At 39.5% G+C, this 25,312-nt stretch overlaps 1 protein-coding gene across 1 annotated transcript in view; it reads left to right on the forward strand.

Moving 5' to 3' along the window:
- PPAT (phosphoribosyl pyrophosphate amidotransferase) overlaps positions 1 to 25,275 on the forward strand; it is a 26,277-nt gene extending 1,002 nt beyond the window's left edge. The window contains exons 2-11 of the mRNA XM_081097022.1: positions 13,600 to 13,666; positions 14,256 to 14,462; positions 16,500 to 16,612; positions 16,753 to 16,898; positions 17,636 to 17,708; positions 18,227 to 18,378; positions 18,766 to 18,893; positions 20,254 to 20,475; positions 22,251 to 22,371; positions 22,932 to 25,275. Of these exons, the coding sequence (XP_080953148.1) occupies positions 13,600 to 13,666; positions 14,256 to 14,462; positions 16,500 to 16,612; positions 16,753 to 16,898; positions 17,636 to 17,708; positions 18,227 to 18,378; positions 18,766 to 18,893; positions 20,254 to 20,475; positions 22,251 to 22,371; positions 22,932 to 23,128 (1,426 nt within the window). The 3' untranslated portion in view covers positions 23,129 to 25,275. The remainder of the gene's footprint in view (positions 1 to 13,599; positions 13,667 to 14,255; positions 14,463 to 16,499; positions 16,613 to 16,752; positions 16,899 to 17,635; positions 17,709 to 18,226; positions 18,379 to 18,765; positions 18,894 to 20,253; positions 20,476 to 22,250; positions 22,372 to 22,931) is intronic.
- Positions 25,276 to 25,312: the final 37 nt, after the last annotated feature.

Here is a 25,312-nt window from a genome sequence, read left to right on the forward strand (position 1 = left end):
TGTGGCATGCACGAGGTTACCGAGGCGTTCGCGGGGGCTGCCTTGCCTCCCTGGACTGTAGCCTGTCTCCCCACCCCCACCCCCACCCCTGAATGATCTTTAGGATCTCTCGCCTCCCTCCGGTGCGTGCCCGTTTTAATTTCTCAGAGCCCGGAGCTGCGCTTGTGATAGGCTAGTGAGGGGTGGCTGCTAGCCCGGGACCTGCAGACACCACCGCAAGCTTTTGTTTGCAAGGGCAGAGCTTTTGAGCCAGTTGTTGATTTGAATGTGTCATAGCAATGGGAACTTAGGGATCCTAGAGTTCAAACCTGGGGAAACAGGACTTTGTGGGTATTCAAAAGGAAAGTAGGTTTCATATACATTAACTGAAAATAAACCAATTACAGGGACTAGTCCATCTACAAAAGATTCATTACATTACGTTTTAGATAAGGAATGAAAAGATCAGTAGTAAGAAGATGCCAAAGAGTAACTGCCTTCTCTAACAAAGGGGGAGTGGAGTAGTTCCTGTGTGACAAGATACACATTGATTTTGGAAAAATTGGTAGATCCCTTTGAGTTTAGTAATTTTGCTTTCTATCTCTCTGACCTGTTAGTTGATATAAACAATTCCGTTGGGTTTAGAAATATAAACCCAGGTTTGACATCACTGAAAGTATTCCAAAGTTTTCATAAGGTGATGCCACAGCAACAACTTGTAGTTAAGGATCTTGGCAATAACACTTATCAGCAATATGAGTGCAACGTGCATAAAAGCATTTCAAATGATCAGCTTTCCCTCAACCAGCTTAAATTAGAAGTACTTTTCCCTCTTCTTAGGGTCCCACATATTTCACTTTGAGTTTCACATCTTGCATTCCTTGTTTACGAAGAGTCACTTAGAATCTGGGATGAATTGAAAAGAATATTTTACCTTGAATGACACTAATCTTTGCTAATTGTGGATTGACTAAGAAAGATCTTGTTTTAAAATACATTTATGGAGAGGATTAGATATATAATCCAAGGAAAAGGTAAAAATTTATATGGTAGTCCAGAGCCTCATTAGATTATAACATTCTTAGGAGAGTTATTTTGGGTATTCTGTCATGGGAAGAGGTGTGTAAAATCTAGGGATCTATAGAGTTGCTTGACCATTTTAATATGAACTGACCTTGAATTTTTTAAAAATACTTACATTTTAGCGAAAATAAATCAGAAAGTTCATCCCCATTATCTCTTCATTAAATATATATCCCTGAAGAGAAAGGGCTGAATTTTTTTATTACAGCTTGATTCCTAGTTACATGTACTTTCCCACAGGCCCTTTTATGTGAAAGAATGATGAGATAATACAAGATAATGACAATAAAAATGTGATTGTTTGATTACGTAAGGTTTTTCTTATGTACACGTAAAATCATTAAGGTGCCCTGGGAGGGTTGGTTCTCACCCATAATTCTAGTCAAGTAAAAATTTTATTTTTAAAAAATATTTTTCTATTGACTTTAGAGAGGAAGGAAGAGGGAGCGAATCAATGATGAGAATCGTTGATCCGATGCCCCCTGCACTAGGCCCCCTACTGGGGATCTAGCCTCAACCTGGACAAGTGTTCTTGACCAGAATGGAACCTGAGACCCTTCAGTCCCCAGGCTGATGCTCTATCCACTGAGCCGAACCAGCTAGAGCCAACTCAGATTTTAAGTTAGTAAAGTACTCAACCATTAGGGCAGGGGTGGGGAATGTCCGACCTGAAAGCAAATTAGACCCAAGAAATCATTTGGTGTGGCCCTGCCAAGGCATTAGCGGTGAGTTACTGAAATGTTTGACCAAGTATAGCAGGCTAATTTTTTTTGTATGCATTGTATTTTTATTTTTTATTTATTTTTTTAATTCCTTTATTGGTTAAGGTATTACAAATGTGTCCTCATCCCCCCATTAACCCCCAACCTCCACCCCTCCACACACATGTTCTCAGCCCCCTGTTGTCCATGTCCATTGGTTTGGCTTCTATGCATGTATACAAGTCCTTTGGTTGATCTCTTCCCCATACCCCCACCCTCCCCTACTTTCCCTCTGGGGATTGATAGACTGACCGCTGTTTCTCTGTCTTTGGATCTGTCCCTGTTCATCAGTCTATGTAGTTCTCTATATTCCACAAATGAGTGAGATCATGTGGTATTTATCTTTCTCTGACTGGCTAATTTCACTTAGCATAATGCTCTCCAGTTCCATCCATGCCCTTGCAAATGGCAAGAGTTCCTTCTTTTTTTAGCGCAGCATAGTATTCCATTGTATACATATACCACAGTTTTTTAATCCACTCATCTGCTGATGGGCACTTAGGCTGTTTCCAGATCTTAGCTATGGTGAATTGTGCTGCTATGAACATAGAGGTGCATATATCCTTTCTGATTGGTGTTTCTGGTTTCTTGGGATATATTCCTAGGAGTGGGATCACAGGGTCAAATGGGAGTTCCATTTTTAGTTTTTTGAGGAAACTCCATACTGTTATCCACAGTGGCTGCACCAGTCTGCATTCCCACCAGCAGTGCAGAAGGGTTCCTTTTTCTCCACATCCTCTCCAACACTTGTTGTTTGTTGATTTGTTGATGATAGCCATTCTGGCAGGTGTGAGATGATACCGCATTGTTGTTTTGATTTGCATCTCTGGTATAATTAGTGACTTTGAGCATGACCTCATATGTCTTTCGGTTTTCTGTATGCCCTCTTTTGAAAAGTGTCTATCTAGGTCCATTGCCCATTTTTTGATTAGATTGTTTATCTTCCTATTGTTTAGTTGTATGAGTTCCCTATAGATGTTGGAGATTAAACCCTTATTGGTGATATCATTGGCAAATATGTTCTCCCATGCAGTGGGCCTTCTTGTTGTTTTGTTGATGGTTTCCTTTGCTGTGCAAAGCTTTTTATTTTGATGTAGTCCCATTTATTTATTTTCTCTTTAGTTTCCATTGCCCTAGGAGCAGTATCAGAGAAGAAATTCCTTCGGCATATGTTTGTGATTTCGCTGCCTATGGATTCCTCTAGTATTTTTACGGTTTCCCATCTTACATTTAAGTTTTTTATCCATTTTGAGTTTATTTTTGTGTATGGTGTGAGTTGGTGGTCTAGTTTCATCTTTTTGCATGTATCTGTCCAATTTTCCCAACACCATTTATTGAAGGGACTGTCTTGACTCCATTGTATGCTCTTGCCTCCTTTGTCGAATATTAATTGGGCATAGTGGTTTGGGTGGATTTCTGGGTTCTCTATTCTATTCCATTGATCTACATGTCTGTTCTTGTGCCAGTACCATGCTGTTTTAAGAACAGTGGCTTTGTAATACAGCTTGATATCTGGTATTGAGATTCCACCTACTTTGTTCTTCTTTCTCAGGATTGCTGCAGCTATTTCAGGTCTTTTTTTATTCCAGATGAATTTTTGGGGCGTTCGTTCTAGATCTGTGAAATATGCCGTTGGTAATTTAATGGGGATTGCATTGAATCTATAGATTTCTTTGGGTAATATGGACATTTTGATGATGTTGATTCTAACAATCCATGAACACGGTATGTTCTTCCATCTGTTTATGTCTTCCTCTATCTCTTTTTTCAGTGTCTTGTAGTTTTCCGCAGGAATTTCTCCTTTATACATTATCTACCTAAAACAAACCTAGAAGGTGATATATCTATCACTTTTGCATTGATTTTGGTTCTGTTTTTGTCTGCATAATCTGACCTAAAATATTTAGTCTCAGGATTACAGAATAAATGAAATTTATAATATTATTTATTTCATATAAAATGAAATGGATTGCCCAGCCGGCGTGGCTCAGTGGTTAAGTGTCAACCTATGGACCAGGAAGGAGGTAATGGTTCAATTCCTAGTCAGGGCATCTGCCCTGGTTGCGGGCTGGATCCCCAGTATGGGGCATGCAGGAGGCAGCTGATCAATGATTCTCTCTCATCATTGATGTTTCTATCTCTCCCTCTCCCTTCCTCTCTAAAGTCAATGAAAATATACTTTAAAAAAATGAAATGGATTATCAAAACTGGACAGTTATTTACTGGATAGTTAAATCCCAGATAGGTTCATTTAGAAGTACAGTGGAACCTCAGATCTCGAGCTTAATTCATTCCGGAATGCTGTTGGAGAAGTGATTTGTTTGAAAACCAAATTATTCATTACCGTTAGAAATAATGTAAACTGAATATGTTACACCACATTTATTTGCCTTTCCTGATATCTTTAATGGGTCAGTTTTAAATTACAGCTCACATAATTAGGTTGGCGTAATTGTAGAATAACTAAAATGTTACACCATTACTACCTTTGGAGAAAACCAAAATTCAGAATTTAGTTTGCAGGTTTTTTTTTTTCCTTTTACTTCCAAGTCTTCTTATAGCAATCACTGTAAAGCTTAATTTAAGGGTTCATGATAAATGTATAATGCAGAATTTTCTAACTGTGGGAAAGCTTCCATTTACTGTTACTTTCACTCTTAATAAGCTATGAAGAAAATAATTTTTCAGCAGTTTTTGCTCTCACACGGTTCATAAACAATGTATTTAGTCTAATTTGCCAAGGGCAGGATTAAATATCTCTGTTATCAGGAAAAAGCAGCAAGTTTTTCAAAATGTGGAAAATTTGGCATTTCTCAGGCCCTTATCCTCTTCGTGTGCTTTTCTCTTGATGTGGAAAGGTCTCATTTTTTGTCATGACCTTCAAATAATTCTTAAAATAAGCAAAAGACTAAAGGAAAAGAAGAATTATATAGTCTTCAAGCATTTAAGTACACTAGAGTAAGAACATTTAGACAATTGAACAGAAATAATGAGTTTAAGAATTACAAATATTTTGGTACAAGATTTGGAAAGAAATTGACTCCACTTAAATTTGGTATGTATTTTATACTTTTGAATCATTTGAACATACAAATAGTGTTAGGATTTTATTTTTAAAGTCCTTCTTGTTAAGTTAAAACGCAAAGAGGAAAGTTGATAGACTTTTATTTAAGAAGATCAATTCCAAGGTTACCATGCTTCCCTCTGGCAGTTCTGAGAGGTTGTCTTAGGATGCAGTCAACTTCTTCATAAAATCTCATTTTTCTTTGAGGGTTGCCATTTTTCTTTTATAAAACTCTGTATTCATATTTTAAATTGTTGTATTTGGTACAACATTGTTTCCAGTCTCTGTCTATTCCAAACTGCATTAGTCTTCTGGCAATTTCCTCAAATATTTTTTTGTTTCTTGTGGTCCCTTTAAGCATTTGCTTAATTTTTTCATCAGACCATATGTGTATAAGTGCTCTCACCTCATTATCACACCAGTATTTTCCAGCTTCTATGTTGTTTACTATTATAATCTGTAAATGACTTTTAGCATCTTCTAAAGGAATATGATTACCTATGATTTATAGGTAATCATATTTACATGATTTACAGTTATTCAACATGATTTATAGTTATTCAACCTTATAGATAAGTCTTATATTTGAATATCATTCATTCATAATAACCTGGCTTGACATAAAGTAATGAGAATTTCAAAATGAGGGTCAAGATTTTTCTCATGTATTCATATTCATATAAAACATCTCTTTTTAATTATAAGGTAGACTAATCACCAATATTATTAGTGAGAATAATGTAGCTGCTTTTCATCAATAGGTAATCTTCACTGGATATTTATGGATATGGAGAGCCTGAGTGTTTATTTCTTTTACTAAAAGTAGGAATAGACATTTTCTTTCCTCCCCTACCATATTCTCTCTACCAGCTCAGATAAAATGAGGCAATATACGTAATAGAGATATACATTAAGTACTTCCCCATAAGTACTTAAACTGATATATATTAGATTTTATATATCAAAATGACATTTAAAATGTAATGATTCAGATCCTATACCTGAACCAGTGATAACTTTATGGTGCTTTGGGCTGCTCACCTCTTCTGAAGCAGTATTTATGGTATCTTCCTCTGTTAGAAAACAAAGAGAATAGCAGTTTATTTACAAAATTCTGATATTTTGCAACTGAATATTGTGCTAAAAAACTAGTGAGGTTGGGTTCCATAATCAAAACTGTAACGTCAGCCCGAACCGGTTTGGCTCAGCAGATAGGGAGTCAGCCTGCGGACTCAAGGGAACCAGGTTCGATTCCGGTCAGGGGCATGTACCTTGGTTGTGGGCATAACCCCAGTGGGGGTGGTGTAGGAGGCAGCTGATCGATGTTTCTCTCTCATCGATGTTTCTAGCTCTCCCTTTCCCTTCCTCTCTGTAAAAAAATCAATAAAATATATTTAAAAACAACAACAACAAAAAACCTGTAACCTCAAAGACAAAGAATAATTACCCTCTACAACCAAACTTTTAAATGGCCATGTAGGATTAACCATTTTCAGAATCTTAGAAGTAGTCTGCCTTAAAAATCACAGTGCAGTACACTGTAAGCTCTGTTTGGGAATATGATAGCACTTTTAGATTCAATTTGGTAACATCTTTCTTTTTTTTTTTTTTTTTTTTGTAACATCTTTCATTGTTACATTTTAATGCTTGACAAAGAGCTCTTTCATTTGATTCCTCATTTGATCTTCATCTATCTATACTAATAAAAGGGTAATATGCTAATTAGACTGGGAGACCTTCTGGAGACCTTCCAGATGTCTTTCTGGACAAAGCCATGGTGGCGGGGCTGAGGCAGAGGCAGTTAAGAGCAATCAGGCCAGCAGGGTAGAGCAGTTAGGGGGATCAGGCCGGCAGGGGAGGGCAGTTGGGGGCGATCGGGCTGGCAGGGGAGGGCAGTTGGGAGTGATCAGGCAGAGGCAGTTAGGGGCGATCGGGCAGGCAGGTAGGCAGGTGAGCAGTTAGGAGCCAGCAGTCCCAGATTGCAAGAGAGGCAGTCGGACATCCCCCAAGGGGTCCCTGATTGGAGAGGGTGCAGGCTGGGCTTAGGGAACACCACCCCCACCCCCATGCACGAATTTCGTGCACTGGGCCACTAGTCCTATGTAATAAAAGGCTAATATGCAAACCAACTGAACAGCAGAACGAACAGTCGCTATGATGTTTACTGGCCACCAGGGGACAGATGTCAACACAGGAGCTGCCCACTGGTGATCAGTGTGGTCCCACAGGGGGAGTGCTGCTCACCCAGAAGCTGGGATCACGGTTGGCAAGTGCAGCTGCGGTGGCAGTAGCCTCTCCCACCTCCATGGCAGTCGGACATCCCCTGAGGGCTCTTGGACTGCAAAAGGATGCAGGCTGAGATGAGGGACACCCCCCAACCCCTGTGCACAAATGTTGTGTGCCGGGACTCTATTCTACATCCTATATAATAAAGATGTAATATGCAAATGGTCATTACGGCATGAAGCATAACGACCGGATCATCAGGAGATGGGGCAGCGAGCTACAAGTGGGCAGCAGAGAGCTACAGGAGGGGGCAGGGCAGCAAGCTATGAGAGAGGGTCAAGAGGGCGGAGGGAGCTACAGGAGGGCGGGGCAGTGTGCAGAGAGCTACTGGAGGGTGGCGGCGAGCTACTGGTGCATGGATTCATGCACAGGGCCACTAGTCTATATTAATAAAAGGGTAATATGCCACCCTAGCCGGTTTGGCTCAGTGGGTAGAGCGTTGGCCTGTGGACTGAAGGGTCCCGGGTTCGATTCTGGTCAACCCATGTACCTGGGTTGCGGGCACATCCCCAGTAGGGGGTGTGCAGGAGGCAGCTGATCGATGTTTCTCTCTCATCGATGTTTCTAACACTCTATCCCTCTCCCTTCCTCTCTGTATAAAATCAATAAAATATATTTTTTTAAAAAGGGTAATATGCCAATTAGACCAGGAGACCTTCTGGACGTTCTTCCCGACAAAGCCATGGTGGTGGGGCAAAGGCAGAGACGGTTAGGGGCAATCAGGCCGATGGGAGGGCAGTTGAGGGCGGGCAGGCCGGCAGAGGGGAGGCAGTTGGGGGCCATGAGGCCGGCAGGGAGGGCAGTTGTGGACAATCAGGCTGTGGGGGAGGAATTTGAGGGCGAGCATGCCGGCAGGCATGTGAGCAGTTAGGAGCCAGCAATCCCAGATTGCGAAAGGGATGTCCCACAAGGATCGGACTAAACCGGCAGTTGGACATTGCCCAAGGGGTCCCAGGTTGGAGTGGGTGCAGGCCAGGTTGAGGGACAACCCCACCCCCCGTGCACGAATTTCATAGTAAAGCGGGAGTATGCAAATTGACTGTCATTTTGCCACAAAGATGGCAGTACCCACAGCAGAGGCAGGGGTTTCCGTAACACAAGATGGCTACGCCCACAGCGGAGGCCAAGTTCCCATAATGAGCATTAATGAGCAACCAGCAGGGACCTGAGGCTGCTCCCCCCACCCCCATGGTGCTTGACAGGGGACCTCAGGCAGCGTCCCCCACTCCGCAAGGCTTAACAGGGAACTTCAGGCTGCACCCCTCCCCCCCCCCCCTGCCTTGGCGCCAGGCGGGGAGACCTTAGGCTGTGGGACCTCAGGCTGTGCCCCCAGCCCTGGCGCTAGGCCAGGGGACCTTAGGCCATATCCCCACCTGGCAGGGCTTGATGAGGTACCTCAGGCCGTGCCCCCCACCCCGGCACAGGGACAGGGGACCTGAGGCCACATCCTCCGCCCAATGGGGCTTGACGGCAGACCTCAAGGTGCACCCCCCGCCCTGGTGCCAAGCCAGGGGATCTCAGGCCATGCCCCCCATCCCGGGCCAGGGGACCTGAGGCTGCACCCCCGCCTGGTGGGACTTGACAAGGGTGGGACCGGCCGTGTCTGGATCTAGCCCAATTGGGGGTGGGGGCAGTTGGGTCTGGGTCTTGCATGATTTTGAGGTGCAAGTGGGTGGGTGGGGACTTGACTCTGGTTCCTGTGGTGCACCCAAGACTCTGATAGGAGGAAGATTTTCAAATACATTTTACTAATTTTCTTTCATCTCTGACACTTCTATTATAGGGAAAGGGCAAATAGCAATATTAAAATACTTCCTCTAACTAATCCCCTTTTAATGTGCATAAATTTCATGCACCAGGCTACTAGTCCTATATAATAAAAGCCTAATATGCAAATTGTCCCCTCAACCGCTTACTATGATGTACACTGACCACCAGGGGGCGGTGTGAATCATGGCAGGTGTTGGCAACGTGGCGCTGGCAGTGGGTGGCAGTGGAGGCGCTGTGGCCCCAATGGGCCCTGACGAGAGCTTGACCACAGCGGGATGGTGGAGCAGATGAGCGGGTGGCACCAGGCCAAGGAGGGTGCGATTGGGGGCCTGATTGCCCCACCAATCACCCCGCAGATGGCGGCCAGCAGCAGTGATGGGGGGCAGGACTGCCACCTGGCTCTCGGCACTGAGGGAGCCAAGCAGGGGGCCTGACCCCAATCGATCGCCCTGCAGGCGGGATGGTGGAGCAGGTGAGGGGGCAGCATTAGGCCAAGGCAGGGTGCCAGGCAGGACTGTGTGGCTGTGAGGCTGGGGGCATGAGCTGGGGCCTGATCTCCGCAGGCCACCGCACGTTTTTGGGCAAACTGCACGTTATTTAAATCATCATAACTACAGATCATAATGCACTTTAGGTGTTATTTTTCAATAGTTATAACATTTTTATTTACAAAAACAATTAAAGTTCCTAGTACTTTTTTAACGTATGGTACTGCGTAAAACATTTTCCTCTATGAAGAGGGACCAAACAAAACTTACATAAGTATCTAGATTCGCTCCTTTTTCCATGGGCGGCACAAATTCTGCAGGCTCTTGTGGGAAATTTTTTCTTTCCACTCGCTGGAATACACATAGGTTCATGCTGCTTCATATCACCTGACAACCTTTTGGGTGGATCTTTACGAGGTGCTCTCCTTGCACCCCCAGGGGAAGGGCTGGACAGATTTGTCTCTGGTTCCGGAGAGCCTTCATTATTGTCATCCGTTATCCAGTCTCTCGCCACCGATAGCAGAAACTGTTTATACTTCATTTTTGCTTGTGGATTGAGGACGTTGTACACTCTAAATAAATTGAAAAGTCCACAGTTTATAAGGTACAGCACTACTTTTTTTGTCCATTTCATCGTTGTCCTTAGAATGGAACAACACGTAAGGAAGTGTATCAGTTTCATTGGTTTCCTTCCTTTTTCTGAGAGAGGGCATTTCTAAAAGCGCCAGGAACTTGAAGACGAAGACTATTCGAATGACGAAAATACAATGTAACTGCAATGCTTTATGGGTTCGTGCAATTATATAGTTTTTCGTAGATTGACCTGCATGGTTTCCACCAATAAGATCGCTTCATTCGATGTGGACAAGACAGTGTGTTGACATCTAAGGTCCTTAACAGATGGCGCGTAAAAAAACGAGAAAACTTGTGAGCGGTCCTTAACAGATGGCGCGGGAAACACGAGAAAGCTCGTGAGCAGTACGAAAGGTGTTAAGAAACTGATGGTGAGAGGTGGCAGCACTGGGGTCTGTTAGTCTGCTTGGCTGCCTGGCCCGCCCTGAGCCCTAGGGTGGCTCCGAAACATGGCCTGAGGAGGTGGAGGCGGCCTGGGGACGCAGGGGGCTGCTGACCCAGTGTTGGGAGGCGGTGGGGCCGGGCTGTGGGGGACAAGGCGTCTGCAATCCCAGCCGGAGCAGCGCCCCTCTTGAGCACCAGGTGAGAGGGAGGTGCAGGCAGCCATCAACTACCCCAGCTCCAGCCCCCAAGATTCCAGACCTGGCCCTGGGATCCCTGCCCAGGACCCTGTAGAATGTGAGTCCATGAGTGTCACAGGGTATAAGCAGGCCGGTTTAACTAGATCATTTCAGTCCAGACACTCTTCCTCAGCCCAGTGCTTTCTTGCTCCTCTCTCCATGCTGAAAGTGACCTGCAAATGATTCACTATTTCTAGCCTTTTGTTTCCAAGGTAACCAGAAAACTCCTTTCAGTAAGCTCCAAAGAGCTGAAATGATCTATTTTAAATGGTTCAAACTGCCTGAGGGGAGCAACTTAAGAAACTGCATTAAACAGGAATTTGTAATAAAAGACTCCAGGACCTAAGTGATTCCAAACATTATTCCTTTCAGCTGTTAGGGAAAAATTACCCTTGAGGCAAAAGGGAAGGAAACCATTTCTTTAATTTACTTTTATTTTTATTTTTATTTTTATTTCAGAGAGGAAGGGAGAGGGAGAGAGAAATAGAAACATCAATGATGAGAGAGAATCACTGATTGTTTGCCTTCTGCATGCCCCCTACTGGGGATTGAGCCCGCAACCTCAGGCATGTGCCCTTGACTGGAATCCAACCCGGGACCCTTTGGTCTGCAGGCTGACGCTCTATCCACTGAGTCTAGCCAGCTAGGGCAGGAACCTTTTTTTTTAAAAAAAACACCCATTTTGTTTAAAGATTTAGTTTCTTACATGATTTAATCTGGTTCACTAAATGTTATTGAGTTTTAAAAAATTGTTCTGGGAATGGTTAGCAGAGATTCTTTCTGCCCTAAGGTTTATGGCTAACCTTAATTATTTTTCCTCTGATATGAATCTCTTAGTCTTCTAGTATCATTAACTTAAAGACCACTAAAGAAAGAAATCCTAAGTCACAAATTATTCAATATGTTAAGGTATATAATCTTATGCATATCTATTTTCAGCATAGTATTTAATGCATTGATAATTTGGTAAAATAATTTTAATTTTTTAGATTTTTTTTTTACTCTGCAAGTAACTTAATGTCATTTTTGTTATTAAAATGCCTAAACAATTACATTATGTAATTGTGAAAAAGATTCTCTTTACCAAATAAATTAATGTATTATTAATATATGCATAAATATATGTTAGACATTTACTTTGTGTTTTACACTGATATATATTCTCTAGAAAAAAATTGTTAATAAACATCTAGTACGTAGAGCTCTTATTGAGAATCATTAAAAATTATTGAGTAATTAGAAGCTTTATTTAAAAAACATTTTAAAAAAATATATTGTATTGATTTCTTATAAAGAGGAAGGGAGAGGAATAGAGAGTTGGAAACATCAAGCATCTGCCTCCTGCACACTGCCTACTGGCTATGTGCCTGCAACCAAGGTACATGCCCTTGACCGGAATTGAACCTGGGACCCTTGAGTCCTCAGACTGATGCTCTGTCCATTGAGCCAAACCGGTTAGGGCTAAAATAAATTTAAAAAAATATCTTTCTATTGATTTCAGAGAGGGGAGAGAGAGAGAGAGAGAGAGAGAGAGAGAGAGAGAGAGAGAGAGAGAGAGGGAAACATCAGTGATGAGAGAGAATGAATCCTTGATCGGCTGCCTCCTGAACACCCCCTCCCCCTGGGGATCAAGCCCTCAATCTGGGGAATCAGGGAATCAAATGGTGACCTCCTGGTTCATAGTTCATAGTTCGACACTCAAACACTGAGCCACACCAGCTGTGCTATAAGCTTTATTTTATGGTTTTGAGTTTGTACTCCAAAGTGGTACAGATCCTCTACCGGGGGTGGGGAACCTTTTTCATGCCAAGGGCCATTTGGATATTTATAATATCGTTCTTGGGCCATACAAAATTATCAATTAAAAATTAGAGTGCTATATTTGGTCAGACATTTAATTAACCCACCTTTAATGTCATGGCAAGGCCAGACCAAATGATTTCTTGGTCCTTATGCGGCCTGGGCACCGGGTGTTTACCATGTAATACCCTACCTCTGGGCTAGGTTTTGGCTTTCTTTTATATATCATTACCCAAAAATAAATTATTAATGCAGGAAATGAGATACAGATTGCCTGATAGGCGTAGGGTTTAAAAAAAACATTTATTTTTTTCTAATAACAAAAGTGTTATTTCTTAGAGAAAATTTGGAAAATGCAGGAAAGCATTAAGGTAAATTTTGCTTATAATTCCAGTACCACAACTAAGCATTTTACCTGCTATGTTATTTGGAGGTTTTAATTTATATCCATATACTCATCCACACACTCAGCCTAGTTAGAGGTCACACAGGACAGGTTAGAAGCACAAGAGCTGGAGTCGGATTGTCTGTATTCTACTCCTGGCTGTGCCACTGCTTTCTTTGTTCACTGGGCAAGTTATCTAACTTCTGTTTCTTCAGTGTCCTCATCTGTAGAATGGGAATGGGAATCACAGTACCTACTTCATAGTATTATTGTGAAAGTCTAATAAGTTAGATCATGCATGTAAATGCTTAGGACAGTGTCTGGCATGTTAGAAGTCAGACAGTATCATATTACTGATAATCATCGTCATCATTGTCATGAATAGAAGTGACATTAGTACTAGTAGTATTTTTAAAAAATATATTTTTATTGACTTCAGAGAGGAAGGGAGAAGAAGAGAGAGAACCATTGATCGGTTGCCTTCTGCACATTCCATACTGGGGGATTGAGCTCACAACCTGGGCATGTGCCCTGACTGGGAATCAAACAATGACCTCCTGCTTCATGGGTCAAAGCTCAACCACTGAGCCACGCCGGCCGGGCAGTACTAAGAGCATTTAATGTGTTGTCAGACTGACTTCATCAGTTCTTTTGTGAAAAGGATGTTTCATAAAGTTTATTAACCATATCAAGGGGGTAAATTTAAGTTGATACTTTTTTATTTTCACAGGGGTCAGGAGAGTGCTGGTATTGTCATCAGTGATGGGAATTCAGTACCGACATACAGAACACACAAGGTATATTTAAACATTAAAAAGCGGATTATAAAGATAACAGTAGCCAGATGTTAGCTAGTATATGGGGGTGGGAGAAGGAAATTTGAATAAATAATTTGCACATAGAAGTTACTCTTTATATCGATCTTTTCTGTTTGTCAACTTAGGATGCGTTTCTTTTCCAGTGATAGTTTGCTAGACCGACACAAACAGGTCATTTAAGATGCTTTGAATTTTTAAAACGCAAGTAATTTAGTTTATTATATTTGACAAGTTTTATTACTTAATGCACCTGTCCTTCAATGTTTCAACAAAAAGTATCTCATGAAACAAGCATTTCAACGTTGTGAATGTAATTAAATGCCACTGAATGGTTTTCTTTACAGTGGTTAGTTTATTATGTGAATTCCACCTCAAAAAAAATTTTTTTAGTGCTATACAGTTCTTATAATTAGGTTCATCTATTTTTAAGATTAGAATTCCGAAACACAGACTGCATTGTCTAACTTGGGGGTGCTTGAGCAGAGGCTTATTAAAGCCTCTACTCACTTGCCCAATAGTTTGTTTTTGTGTTTTTTTCTAAGATGAGCTTTTACTTTGACTTTGCAAGGGAATGGGTCTTATAAATCATGTCTTTACTGAAGATAATTTGAAGAAATTATATCCTTCAAATCTTGGAATTGGACATACGAGGTATGCCACCACAGGAAACTCTGAATTAGAAAACTGTCAGCCCTTTGTTGTTGAAACACTTCATGGGAAAATAGCTGTGGCACATAATGGCGAATTGGTCAATGCTGCTCGATTAAGGAAAAAGGTACGTTTTTTTTAAAAGCGCTTTTTCATGATTGGGGTAAATTAATAAAAAGAAGTTACTGAGGATCTTGGTAAAGAGTGTTTTCTAATTGTTGCCTCCCATTACCTAACTGCAAGAACAACTATCAGAATTACCTGGCGTACTTGCTATAATTACAGACTCCAAGATATCACCCCGGAGCCTGGCGTGGTGTGCTGAGCCTGCATTTAATATGCTCCTAAGGAGATTCTGATGTACTGCTTTAGAGATTTGGAAAATTTGACTTATAGCTGGTATCAGAAGCACAGGGAAATTAGGGTTTATGGACTCTTACTATCACTTTAGCTGTGTCCCTGTGTTAAAAGCATTAAGAAAAAAATGGAAAATAAACTTTCATATGGTAAATATAAGAAAAAGAGATTTGGAAACAATTATGGGAATCAGTCTGAGAAAAGTGCAAAGAGAATTATAATGTTTTGTTCACATGGTAGATTTTGAAGCTTTCTGTTTTAATTGTGCCTATTCCTTCATTCATCATTTCATCTCCCTCTCCCTCCTTTTTAAAAAGTACCTGGTATTTTTATATTCCTGGTAGCTTCATATTCATCCATTCTTGCCATTCATTATTTAATGCCAGGTTTCTTTAGTTCATTAGATTCCAATAATCTTGATTTGGTAATCCCAGAAATACAAACCTCAAGGGGTATTTAATAATAGGTTACACATACACACGCACGCACGCATGCACGCACACACACATAGACACTCTCACACTCCATTATCTCCTTAGAATCAGGCATTTATATGGGATAAATAGTTACAGCAACTGAATGATGGTGAATTGTGAATGGAAAATATATAGAACCTACATTTCTGTACCATCTGCCCTACTATTTTTGATTCTAGCTTAAGTTATTCCTCAGAGCTTTGTCCTTCCTGCCCTCTTCTCGGGCCCTGGCATTTCATATAAAAATAATATTATGTATGTTTTTGTGTTCCCAAATTTAAAAATAATTTTTTAATTCAGAAAATCAGGAAAGCATAAATGTTTAATTAAAAACTCACCACTTGGAGGTAAACACTAATAGTTCAGTTCAATACCTACGTCATTATTGCTAGATATAACCTTAAAACCCCATAACCTAGATGCTAGACTTTACCTCTGCACGTTCAGCTGGCTACTGAAAATGTTCTGTAGTGTTTGTATAAACTCAGCCTTTGCATTACATTGGTGATGCCCTTGTCCTGGTCAGTCTTTCTCAGAACATCATGATCATCATTGAGTGTACTCAACCAATTTTTTTTAAACAATATGATTATATTTAATACACAAGTATGATACAACCAAAAAGGAAAACACTAGAGTAAAATAATAATAAAAAACATGATATTTCATTTTGCAAAGCATGAGAAATGATTAACATCTTTAGTCATAACCAAGCTCTTAAAATCCAGTGACACTATACTAATGCAAGGAAACTGGAAAAATGAAATGAAGAAGTACAAGTGATGATTAAGCAGTGAGCATATATGATTTTGCTGAGTAGTGATAGAGAATAACTTCTCTGCAGCGTCAGTGAGCAGAACTCAACCAATTTTTATTACATCTTCTACATGTAATTGTTCAGTACAATTGATTCCTTCTAATCAGTGAGCCAACAAACCTGACTTGAGAGTCCCCGCTATAGTGTGCCACTCTTATGGGAATGTGTCCTATTTGTCAGGAGTGTCAGGGGCTGAGAAAGTTAGTACCACATTCCCAAATCCCATGCCTTCCCAGCTCTCCCCCATTGCAGCTCTACATTCCTTCCAACTTAGCTTTCAAAAGCTTTTATATACACTTCCTAAAGCACTTTTTTTCTGCTTGAAAACCTTCAGAGACTTCCAATTGCATCCAGCAATTGTTCTCTATTATCATATATACATACCATTAGTAGAAGGCAGGATTTTCATAACTGGTCATCCACACAGTGCCTTATCTCTTCCTATTATGGTGGGCTATGGCTGGGGGGTGCAGTGGAGCTTTCTAATGATTGCTCTTTTCTGCCTTCTAAATAGCTTCTGCGCCATGGTATTGGTCTGTCAACAAGTTCTGATAGTGAAATGATTACCCAGTTACTGGCATATACCCCGCCTCAGGAACAAGATGATACTCCAGACTGGGTAGCAAGGTAATAAATTTAAGCTTGCTGCTCTGATAATGAAAGCTTTGCCTGGCATTTTTTTTTTTTTTTTTTTGGTGGTTGTTGATTTTTTGCCTAGCATGTTTTTATAAATGAAATTATTCATTCAATTATTTAATTAATTCTAGGATTAAAAACTTAATGAAGGAAGCGCCCACAGCATACTCCCTACTTATAATGCACAGAGATGTCATTTATGCAGTACGAGATCCTTATGGAAATCGCCCTCTCTGCATTGGTCGACTTATTCCTGTATCTGATATGAAAAATAAAGGTAATGAACTTCCAGAAGGAATATAATTTTATTGTTCTGTTGGCACACCCTGAAATCATTAGATATATAGGAAGCTTATGAGTGAGGAGGGACTAGGTGAAAAAGAAAAAAATGATAATTATTTTTAAAGTGCATTTCCTTGGGTATTTCTGAGGATGAGCCAGCCACTTTTTAATATTTAAGGGACGTTTCTATTTTTAACTGTCTGTATTGCCTATTCATATCCTTTGCCCAACTTTTTCATTTGTGTAGTATGATTTCAGTGATTTTCTTATCAGATGTCTTGTTTGAGCCATGAAATCATGTTTGGCGGAATCTTGGGATCATTCATGCTTTTAAAAATCCTCCCCTGAGGATATGTGTATTGATTTTAGAGAGAGGGGAAAGGAAAGAGAGAGGGGGGGGGGGGGAGAAAGAGAGAGACATCAACATCAATGTGAGAGGAAACATTAATCAGTTGCCTCCTGAATGTGCCCCGACTGTGGATTGAACCCACAACCTAGGTATGCCCTGACTGGGAATCGAACCTGCAGCCTTTCAGTATACGGGACGATGCTCCAACCAACTGAGCCAAATTTTATCTTTGGTTCTAGTTAATGAAGACCCATGTGCTCTTAAAGTCATAAAAATGGATTTTTTATTATATATCTACTTGGTGTTCAATTGTCTTGAAATAGGTAGCCCCTTTTAACATTTCTTGAGTCTACTAACTGAATTGATTATCTTGTGATTTACAGAGAAAAAATCTTTAGAATCGGAAGGATGGGTGGTGTCTTCAGAATCTTGTAGTTTTTTATCTATTGGTGCAAGGTAAGTTTTATCTTACTTGGTGTATTGGGTTTTCCCACAACAACAAAAATTTTTATTTTCACATAAGTTTTCTTTTTGATGTCACCTATAACATATACTTAGAAATGCAGGGGTTTTCGTGCATAGTTCTCTGCAGATACATTGACTTTAACTTTAATGTCCCAGTAATACTTTGTAATTCTGAAACTATAATCTTGCTTTCAAAACACCATGAGACTTATTTTAGAAAGGAAGAATTCTCCTCAACAAGGAATAATTATGATAAAAAAATTTAAGCCAGGATAAAATATTCTTTTAGCCTTTATTCTTTCAAAAATCAATAAAACTTACGGCCTTTTGGGGTAACAGATTTACAGATATTACTGCTGAAGGAATATTGTTTATTTTTTTTAGCCATCTCTAGACTTTATATTAAATAGAACTATTTTCCCGTTACAAAGGAAGAGACTACATATGTTATGAAAAGCCTTAATTATTAGTTTATTTAAAGTCTTCTTTCTTTAATATGATTTTCTAAGATATTACCGTGAAATCTTGCCTGGAGAAATAGTGGAAATATCCAGAGACAATGTCCAAACTCTTGATATTATACAAAGGTCTGAAGGAAACCCAATGGCTTTTTGTATCTTCGAATATGTTTATTTTGCAAGACCAGATAGCATATTTGAGGGTAAGTAAAATACCTTTATCAATGTAAAGCTGGTATTTATCTCATTGCACAAAGGCATTCACGTATTTGGCTCTTTGAAGGCACATAGTTGTATGTTGTGGATATGGCACTGAACCTAAAAGTCATAAGATCACAATTTTTTCTTTTCATCTGACTCTTGGATGTCGTTTTCCTTTCAGGAGTCAGGTTATGATTTTCAGATATGCATGAAAGTCCCTTTTAAAAAATAGTGAATTCCCCAGTTTATGTATTTCCACTTGAGTGTTTTTGTGTGTCTTGTTTTTTGTTTTTTGTATTCAATCTGTAGAGTTCTAACAAGCTAGTTTCTTAGTTATTAGGCTGTTACACTATGTAAAAATAATCTGTTTCCTTTTTCAAACATTCCAGACCAAATGGTTTACACAGTAAGATACCGTTGTGGTCAGCAGCTGGCAATTGAAGCACCTGTGGATGCAGATTTGGTTAGCACTGTCCCGGAATCTGCTACGCCCGCTGCTCTTGGTTATGCTGGAAAGGTATTTTCTTGACACTCAGTGAATTGTTCTTATAGCACTGGAATTAGAAACCCTTCCCTATAAAGAGAAACTCACTGACCAATTGGTGTGGCTCAGTTGGTGGAGCATCAATCATCCCGTGCACCAAGAGGTGACTGGTTCAATTCCTGGTCAGGGCGCACATGCCTGGTTGTTGGCTCTATCCCTAGTAGGGGGCTGCAGGAGGCAGCTGATCAATGATGTTTCTCTCCCTCTCCCTCAAATCAGTAAAAAAATCTTTAAATAATAATAAAATCAAAAGAGAAACTCATTAGTTTATTGTAAGTAAAAAAGAAAAAGAAAATGTTAGTTTCTTTACAAGTTACTTATTTCCCAGCCTTTTCATTCCATGGTACTGTTTTAGTGGAGTCCACAAAAAACTTCACCTGAAGACTAGGAGAATGATCTTCATTTTAAAAAGATAATGTCATGAATATATATAGACATTAGTGGTAATGTTTACTTATTATTAAAACGTACTTCTTGAAGTATCATCATAAGCCACTTATATATTCATTTTTTATTGAGCATAGGTGATAATAAAGCTATTTATGTTCATTTTGTATACTGTTCTTAGTACTATGCTTAATTTCATATTTTTCATAACTGGGTAGATTATAAAATTACTAGAGGCCCGATGCACGAAATTTGTGCAAGAGTAGGCCTTCCCCTGGCTGCGGGCACCAGCTTCCCTCTGGCACCCGGGACCCAGGCTTCTCTCTGGTAGCTGGCAGGCATCTGGGACCCAGTCTTCCCTCGCAGCCCAGCTTTGTCCGGAAGGATGTCTGGTCTAATTAGCAAATTACACTTTTATTATAATAGATAGTGGTCCTAGGATATAATACTCAACATTCACTATGTTGGAAAGCTTAGTTCATTAATTTTTTTAAAAGAAATAATGTGCACAGATTTTAGAGAAGTATTTATTGCCTGAAAGATGGAGAAATGCTGCAAAAAGCATTTCCTTAGCCTATTGGTTTTAATTTCTTTCTGATAATTTTTAAATATGTTAGTTTTTCTGACAGTGATTTATTCTTTGACATGTCTTCACATGCTTAGTGTTCTCTTCCAAGATAAATAATAATATTTAAGAGAGAAGCATTACAAATTCTAATAAAGTGAATTGGTTTTCCCACTAAGTATATTACTTTCAGTGATTTTTTTGTAATTTTCCTCTACAGTTTAAATAATGGAGGAAAATTGTAATCTCATAATGGAGAGTTCAGAATAACAACCACATTTAAAATTTTTATGTACATATTGAAAAATGACCTAGAGAAAATAAAAACCTAAAGTTTCCTGTATATTGCTGCTAATTATCCTTTTATTTATTCTCTATCAGTGTGGGCTTCCATATGTGGAGGTACTATGTAAAAATCGGTATGTAGGAAGAACCTTCATTCAGCCAAACATGAGGCTAAGACAACTTGGTGTTGCAAAAAAATTTGGAGTATTGTCGGACAACTTTAAGGGCAAAAGAATTGTTCTTATAGATGATTCAATTGTGAGAGGCAATACCATCTCACCCATAATCAAATTGCTGAAAGAATCTGGTGCAAAAGAGGTAAGTAAAATTAAAACCTCCAGAACCACCAATAGTTAATAATATGATATGATAACTGGCATAGAAATTGCAATTCAGGACAGTGAGTGAAAATGCATAGTTCATTATAATAAACTAGAGGCCCAATGCACGAAATTCATGCGGGGGGGGGGGGGGTCCCTCAGCCCAGCCTGCACCCTCTCTGGGACCCCAGAGGGATGTCCAGCTGCCCGTTTAGGACTGCTGACTCCCAACCGCTTGCCTGCCTGCCTGATTGCCCCTAACCACTTCTACGTGCCAGCCTGATCAACGCCTAACTGTTCCCCTGCTGGCCTGATTGCCCCTGTCTTCCCTTGCCAGCCTGGTTGCCCCCAACTGCCCTTCCCTACAGGCCTGGTCCCCCCCAACTTCCCTCCCCTGCAGGCCTGGTCCTCCCCAACAGCCCTCCCCTGCAGGCCTGATCGCCCCCAACTTCCCTCCCCTGCAGGCCTGGTCCGCCCCAACTGCCCTCCCCTGCTGGCCATCTTGTGTTTACATGGGGACGGCCATCTTGTGTGTTGGAGTGATGGTCAATTTGCATATACTTCTTATTAGATAGGATTGACATTTTTTTAATTATGTGTGTTTAGGAGTAACTGCAGCAATGTGGAGAATATGTAATGACCACTCTTAAACTGCATACTAATTTAATCCTTAATACATTAAAAAGGTCAGTATAGCCCTAGCTAGTTTGGCTCAGTGGACAGAGTGTAAGCCCATGGACTGAAGGGTTCTGGGTTCATTTCTGGTCAAGGGCACATGCCCAGGTTGTGGGCTCAATCCCCAGTAGGGGGCGTGCAGGAGGCAACCGATCAATGATTCTCACTCATCATTGATATTTCTATCTCTTCCTCTCTGAAATCAGTATAAATATTTAAAAACATTTTTAATTAATTAAAAAACTGACAAAAGCCGCACAATATAGCACTTGGTAAATTTTAACAGTAGTGATTACTTTTTTTTTTTTTAAATATATTTTATTGATTTTTTACAGAGAGAAAGGGAGAGAGATAGAGAGTTAGAAACATCGATGAGAGAGAAACATAGATCAGCCGCCTCCTGCACATCTCCCACTGGGGATGTGCCCGCAACCCAGGTACATGCCCTTGACCGGAATCGAACCTGGGACCTTTCAGTCCGCAGGCCGATGCTCTATCCACTGAGCCAAACCGGTTTCGGCTACTTTTTTTTTTTGAAGATGTAGAACAAACCCTAGTGTAATACACTTGATACCAGTTTATATTTTTAAATCCCAAAGCTTATTCTAACTCTAAATATTTCAGTAATTAAAATGACAGAAACGAGATACCAACTTAAAAATAAAATCTATTGTAGAAAAAGCAAGTATAGGAAGTGGTATCACAGTACATTTAGAGAGCTTCCAAGATAATTATGATTTTTCCATCCTTTTTTATGACTGTGATTATGATCATCTGGAATTCTGTGAAAATGTATACTAATAAAAGCCCAGGTGGCCCTCACGCGCTGCGTCACAAGATGGCTGCCATCCGTACTATCTATACTAATAAAAGCCCAGGTGGCCCTCCTGCGTGATGTCATAAGATGGCCACCTGCACAGCCGGGCGGAGGCAGCGCTGTGTGTCTGTGAGGGTGTGACAACCATCTGCATATTCGCTCTTTGTTCTATAGAATTCTGTAAAACAATATTATGTTGCATTTGTCAGTGAAAGAATTTTGCATAATCGTTTTACAATTAATGTTAAAATAATGAATGTGTGAAATGATTTATTTCCAAGGTGCACATTCGAGTAGCTTCACCACCAATTAAATATCCATGCTTCATGGGAATAAACATACCAACCAAAGAAGAGCTTATTGCTAATAAACCAGAATTTGAACACCTTGCCGAATATCTAGGTAGGTATTAAAGTTTCTATAAAATTTACATTTATTCATTTATTAACAGAAAATCCAGAGCTTATCAATCTTAGTAAAAGAGTATTAAATATTTGTTAAAAGGAGAGGTTGTGTATGTTGAGCAGATATTGAACACTATTCTGAAGAGTGAGGGTGCCGGGGTGCATATACACCACAGTGAGTGCTGTGTTAGGTCAAGGTGAGATGAGGAAAAAAGGATGAAAGGCTTTCCAGGCAGAGGGAATGCATGCATATCAGTTAAGCCTCCCAAAGTCAGATCCCAAGAAAAAAACACACACGATCTCACCACAGATAAGAACAGCTTATGTGGCTGTTCATTATCTTTAACAGCTTCATTATCTTTAATAATGAAGTCAGGAGACTTGGAGATCTACGTTACCCTGGATAAGACATTTGCTTTTTTAATTCAGGGGAAGTATAAACTATTTAAACAGCACATAGATGTTCAGCCAGAGTTCCTTGGTACCTGCCTCCACACTTGTTGTTTATAGCTGGTGTTCCTGTATGCCCTTTTTCTTTTTCCCTCTTTCCCCCAATAGGAGCAAACAGTGTTGTATATCTGTCAGTAGAAGGACTGGTTTCATCAGTACAAGAAGGAATAACATTTAAAAAACAGAAAGTGAAAAAGCAAGATATTATGATTCAAGAAAATGGGAACGGTCTGGAATGCTTTGAAAAAAATGGTCATTGTACAGCTTGTCTCACTGGAAAATACCCTGTGGAACTGGATTGGTAGCTGGTAGGGGTAGATACAATGTTTCCAGATATAAAATTGGTTAAAATGTTACAGTGGCTACACTTTATCCATTTAGTGTTCCTCAGCTGGTACAATGTAAATGCCACATGGTTACGTGTACGTTTTTGAGATGTTTTATTTTTTTCAGAAAAGGGTACCAAAGTGCTATGCTCTCTTTAATAAGCCTAGATAAATATTGTGGTGGTATCTAGGAACTTGGATAATCCTTTCAGTTTTACGTAGTTGTTTAGTACTTTGAGGCTATCAGTTATGAGATCGTCAACAGTAATGTAAAGGATGGGTAAATTTTCTGTTTTAGAGGGCATTTCCAGGTACTATACCTTACCACAGATTGTTTAATAGAGTTTTGTGGAATGTTTCTTGAGAATTACTAAAGTTCATTGTGGAATATTTTCATAATTGAATCTTGCTAGTTGCATATAATGCAACAATATTGGTATTCTTTTTTTAACACAAGCATCAGCTAGCCATTTTCACCTGGTCAGAGAAGGCAGCTGGTAAGAGGCATTTGCCAGATCCATGCTTCAAAGAGTTTGCAAGCAGTTAGACTAAGATGGTGTGATACAAACAGGACAACTAAGTTAAATATAACGTTTCATGCAAATTTCTCATCTATTATAGCCCAACAGTGTCAAGCTCTAGAGTTCTGATTATAGTTATGACCTTGGCTTCCTTGTCTAACTTTAGACAAAAATATTTTTAATGCTTTTTTGTGCCTCACTTTTCCCAACCTGTGCAATGGGGTACTGGCATTACTAAATTAAATAATTAATAGGAATGTGAATGTGTCATATTCTTGGTGGGCTGAGCCATCATTTCACACCTATATTTAAGATATTGCATGATTATTATTTTTTGAAATGTTGGCTATTAGACTGCAATTGAGATTTCATTATGATGAAGGGAGATACACAGTTTAGTCATACTTTGCCACCTGCCTTTGAGATGCCCTAAAAATGATTGTAAAAATATGTGGAAAAAGTTTGACTAGAAAGTGTGATCCGTACTACTTAGTGTCCTGATAGTATAAAGCCCAGCAAGGAACCTAGTGTGTTTGAAGTAAAAAATAAAATTTTAGGTTCTAATAAACTTTTAATTCTTACTTGATCACTTGCAAGCATATATACACATTCATGTCATTGCAATTAAATGATCAAGTAGAAGAACTGTGGGGACCAATTTTATTAAAGGAACAAGAAGACAACTACTTTTTTGGAATTAGCATGCTCATCTAATTCCAAACATCAACTTACCACTTTTTGTACTTAGTTTTATTGGGACTAATGAATTTGAATTTTTTGAAGTTTTTTTTCTTGTAACATCTGAGATTTAAAATTTTAAGACAACTTGCCTCCAATTCCTATTTTTGTAAGATTTTTTAAAACAGAAACATGTTCTGTGTTATTTTTACCATAATTTGATGTATATAGTTTCCAAATCCATTTGGAAATTTAATATTTATTACTAACAAATCTTTTTGTCTTCATTTGGTATGTAGTGTCACATATTGTATTATGGTAGGCCAAAAAAATATCCTGACAGCTCTTTTAAGACCAAGAGCATCCAGGCAGCAATGGGTCAGGTAACCCTATGGCAGTGACACAAGCAAGCTGCATTTAAATAAAACCCTGGGACCATTTGAGTGTATAGCCTCTTGTCTTAAATGTATTTCTCATAGCAGTATGAGGAGGCAAGATTTATGGGTCAGTTTTGAACAGCCTTACTTACATTTGGTTTTTAAAAATGAGTCTCAGGGAAAGTGCTAAACCAAAATCTCTTATTTGACTTTTGTGTTTCCCATAGTTTTTATTTTGTTTTATTGAAATGCTTTTATAATGAAATAATGTACTATATGATAGTTTGGTAATCCTTCAAATTTCTTAATGTTTCTCCATCATGGCCTTTTATTTCACAAATTTCCGAAGTCTGAATTACATTTTTTTTACCAACTTAATCTGAAATGTTTAACTGCTTTAAATTTATACGAGTATTGTAAACTTTAGAGAAGATGAAAAATGTGTTTTCACAGGATCTATATTGTTGTGAGCTGAACTAAGCCTACTTTTTTGTGACTTCATTTTGATGTGCTCGTGCAAAATATATATAATTAAATACGTTTAAGTGTGTGTGTGTGTGTGTGCTATTTATTTATTTATTTATTTA

This window comes from Myotis nattereri, assembly GCF_964212035.1.
Source record: "Myotis nattereri genome assembly, chromosome: 1".
NCBI lineage: Eukaryota > Metazoa > Chordata > Mammalia > Chiroptera > Vespertilionidae > Myotis > Myotis nattereri.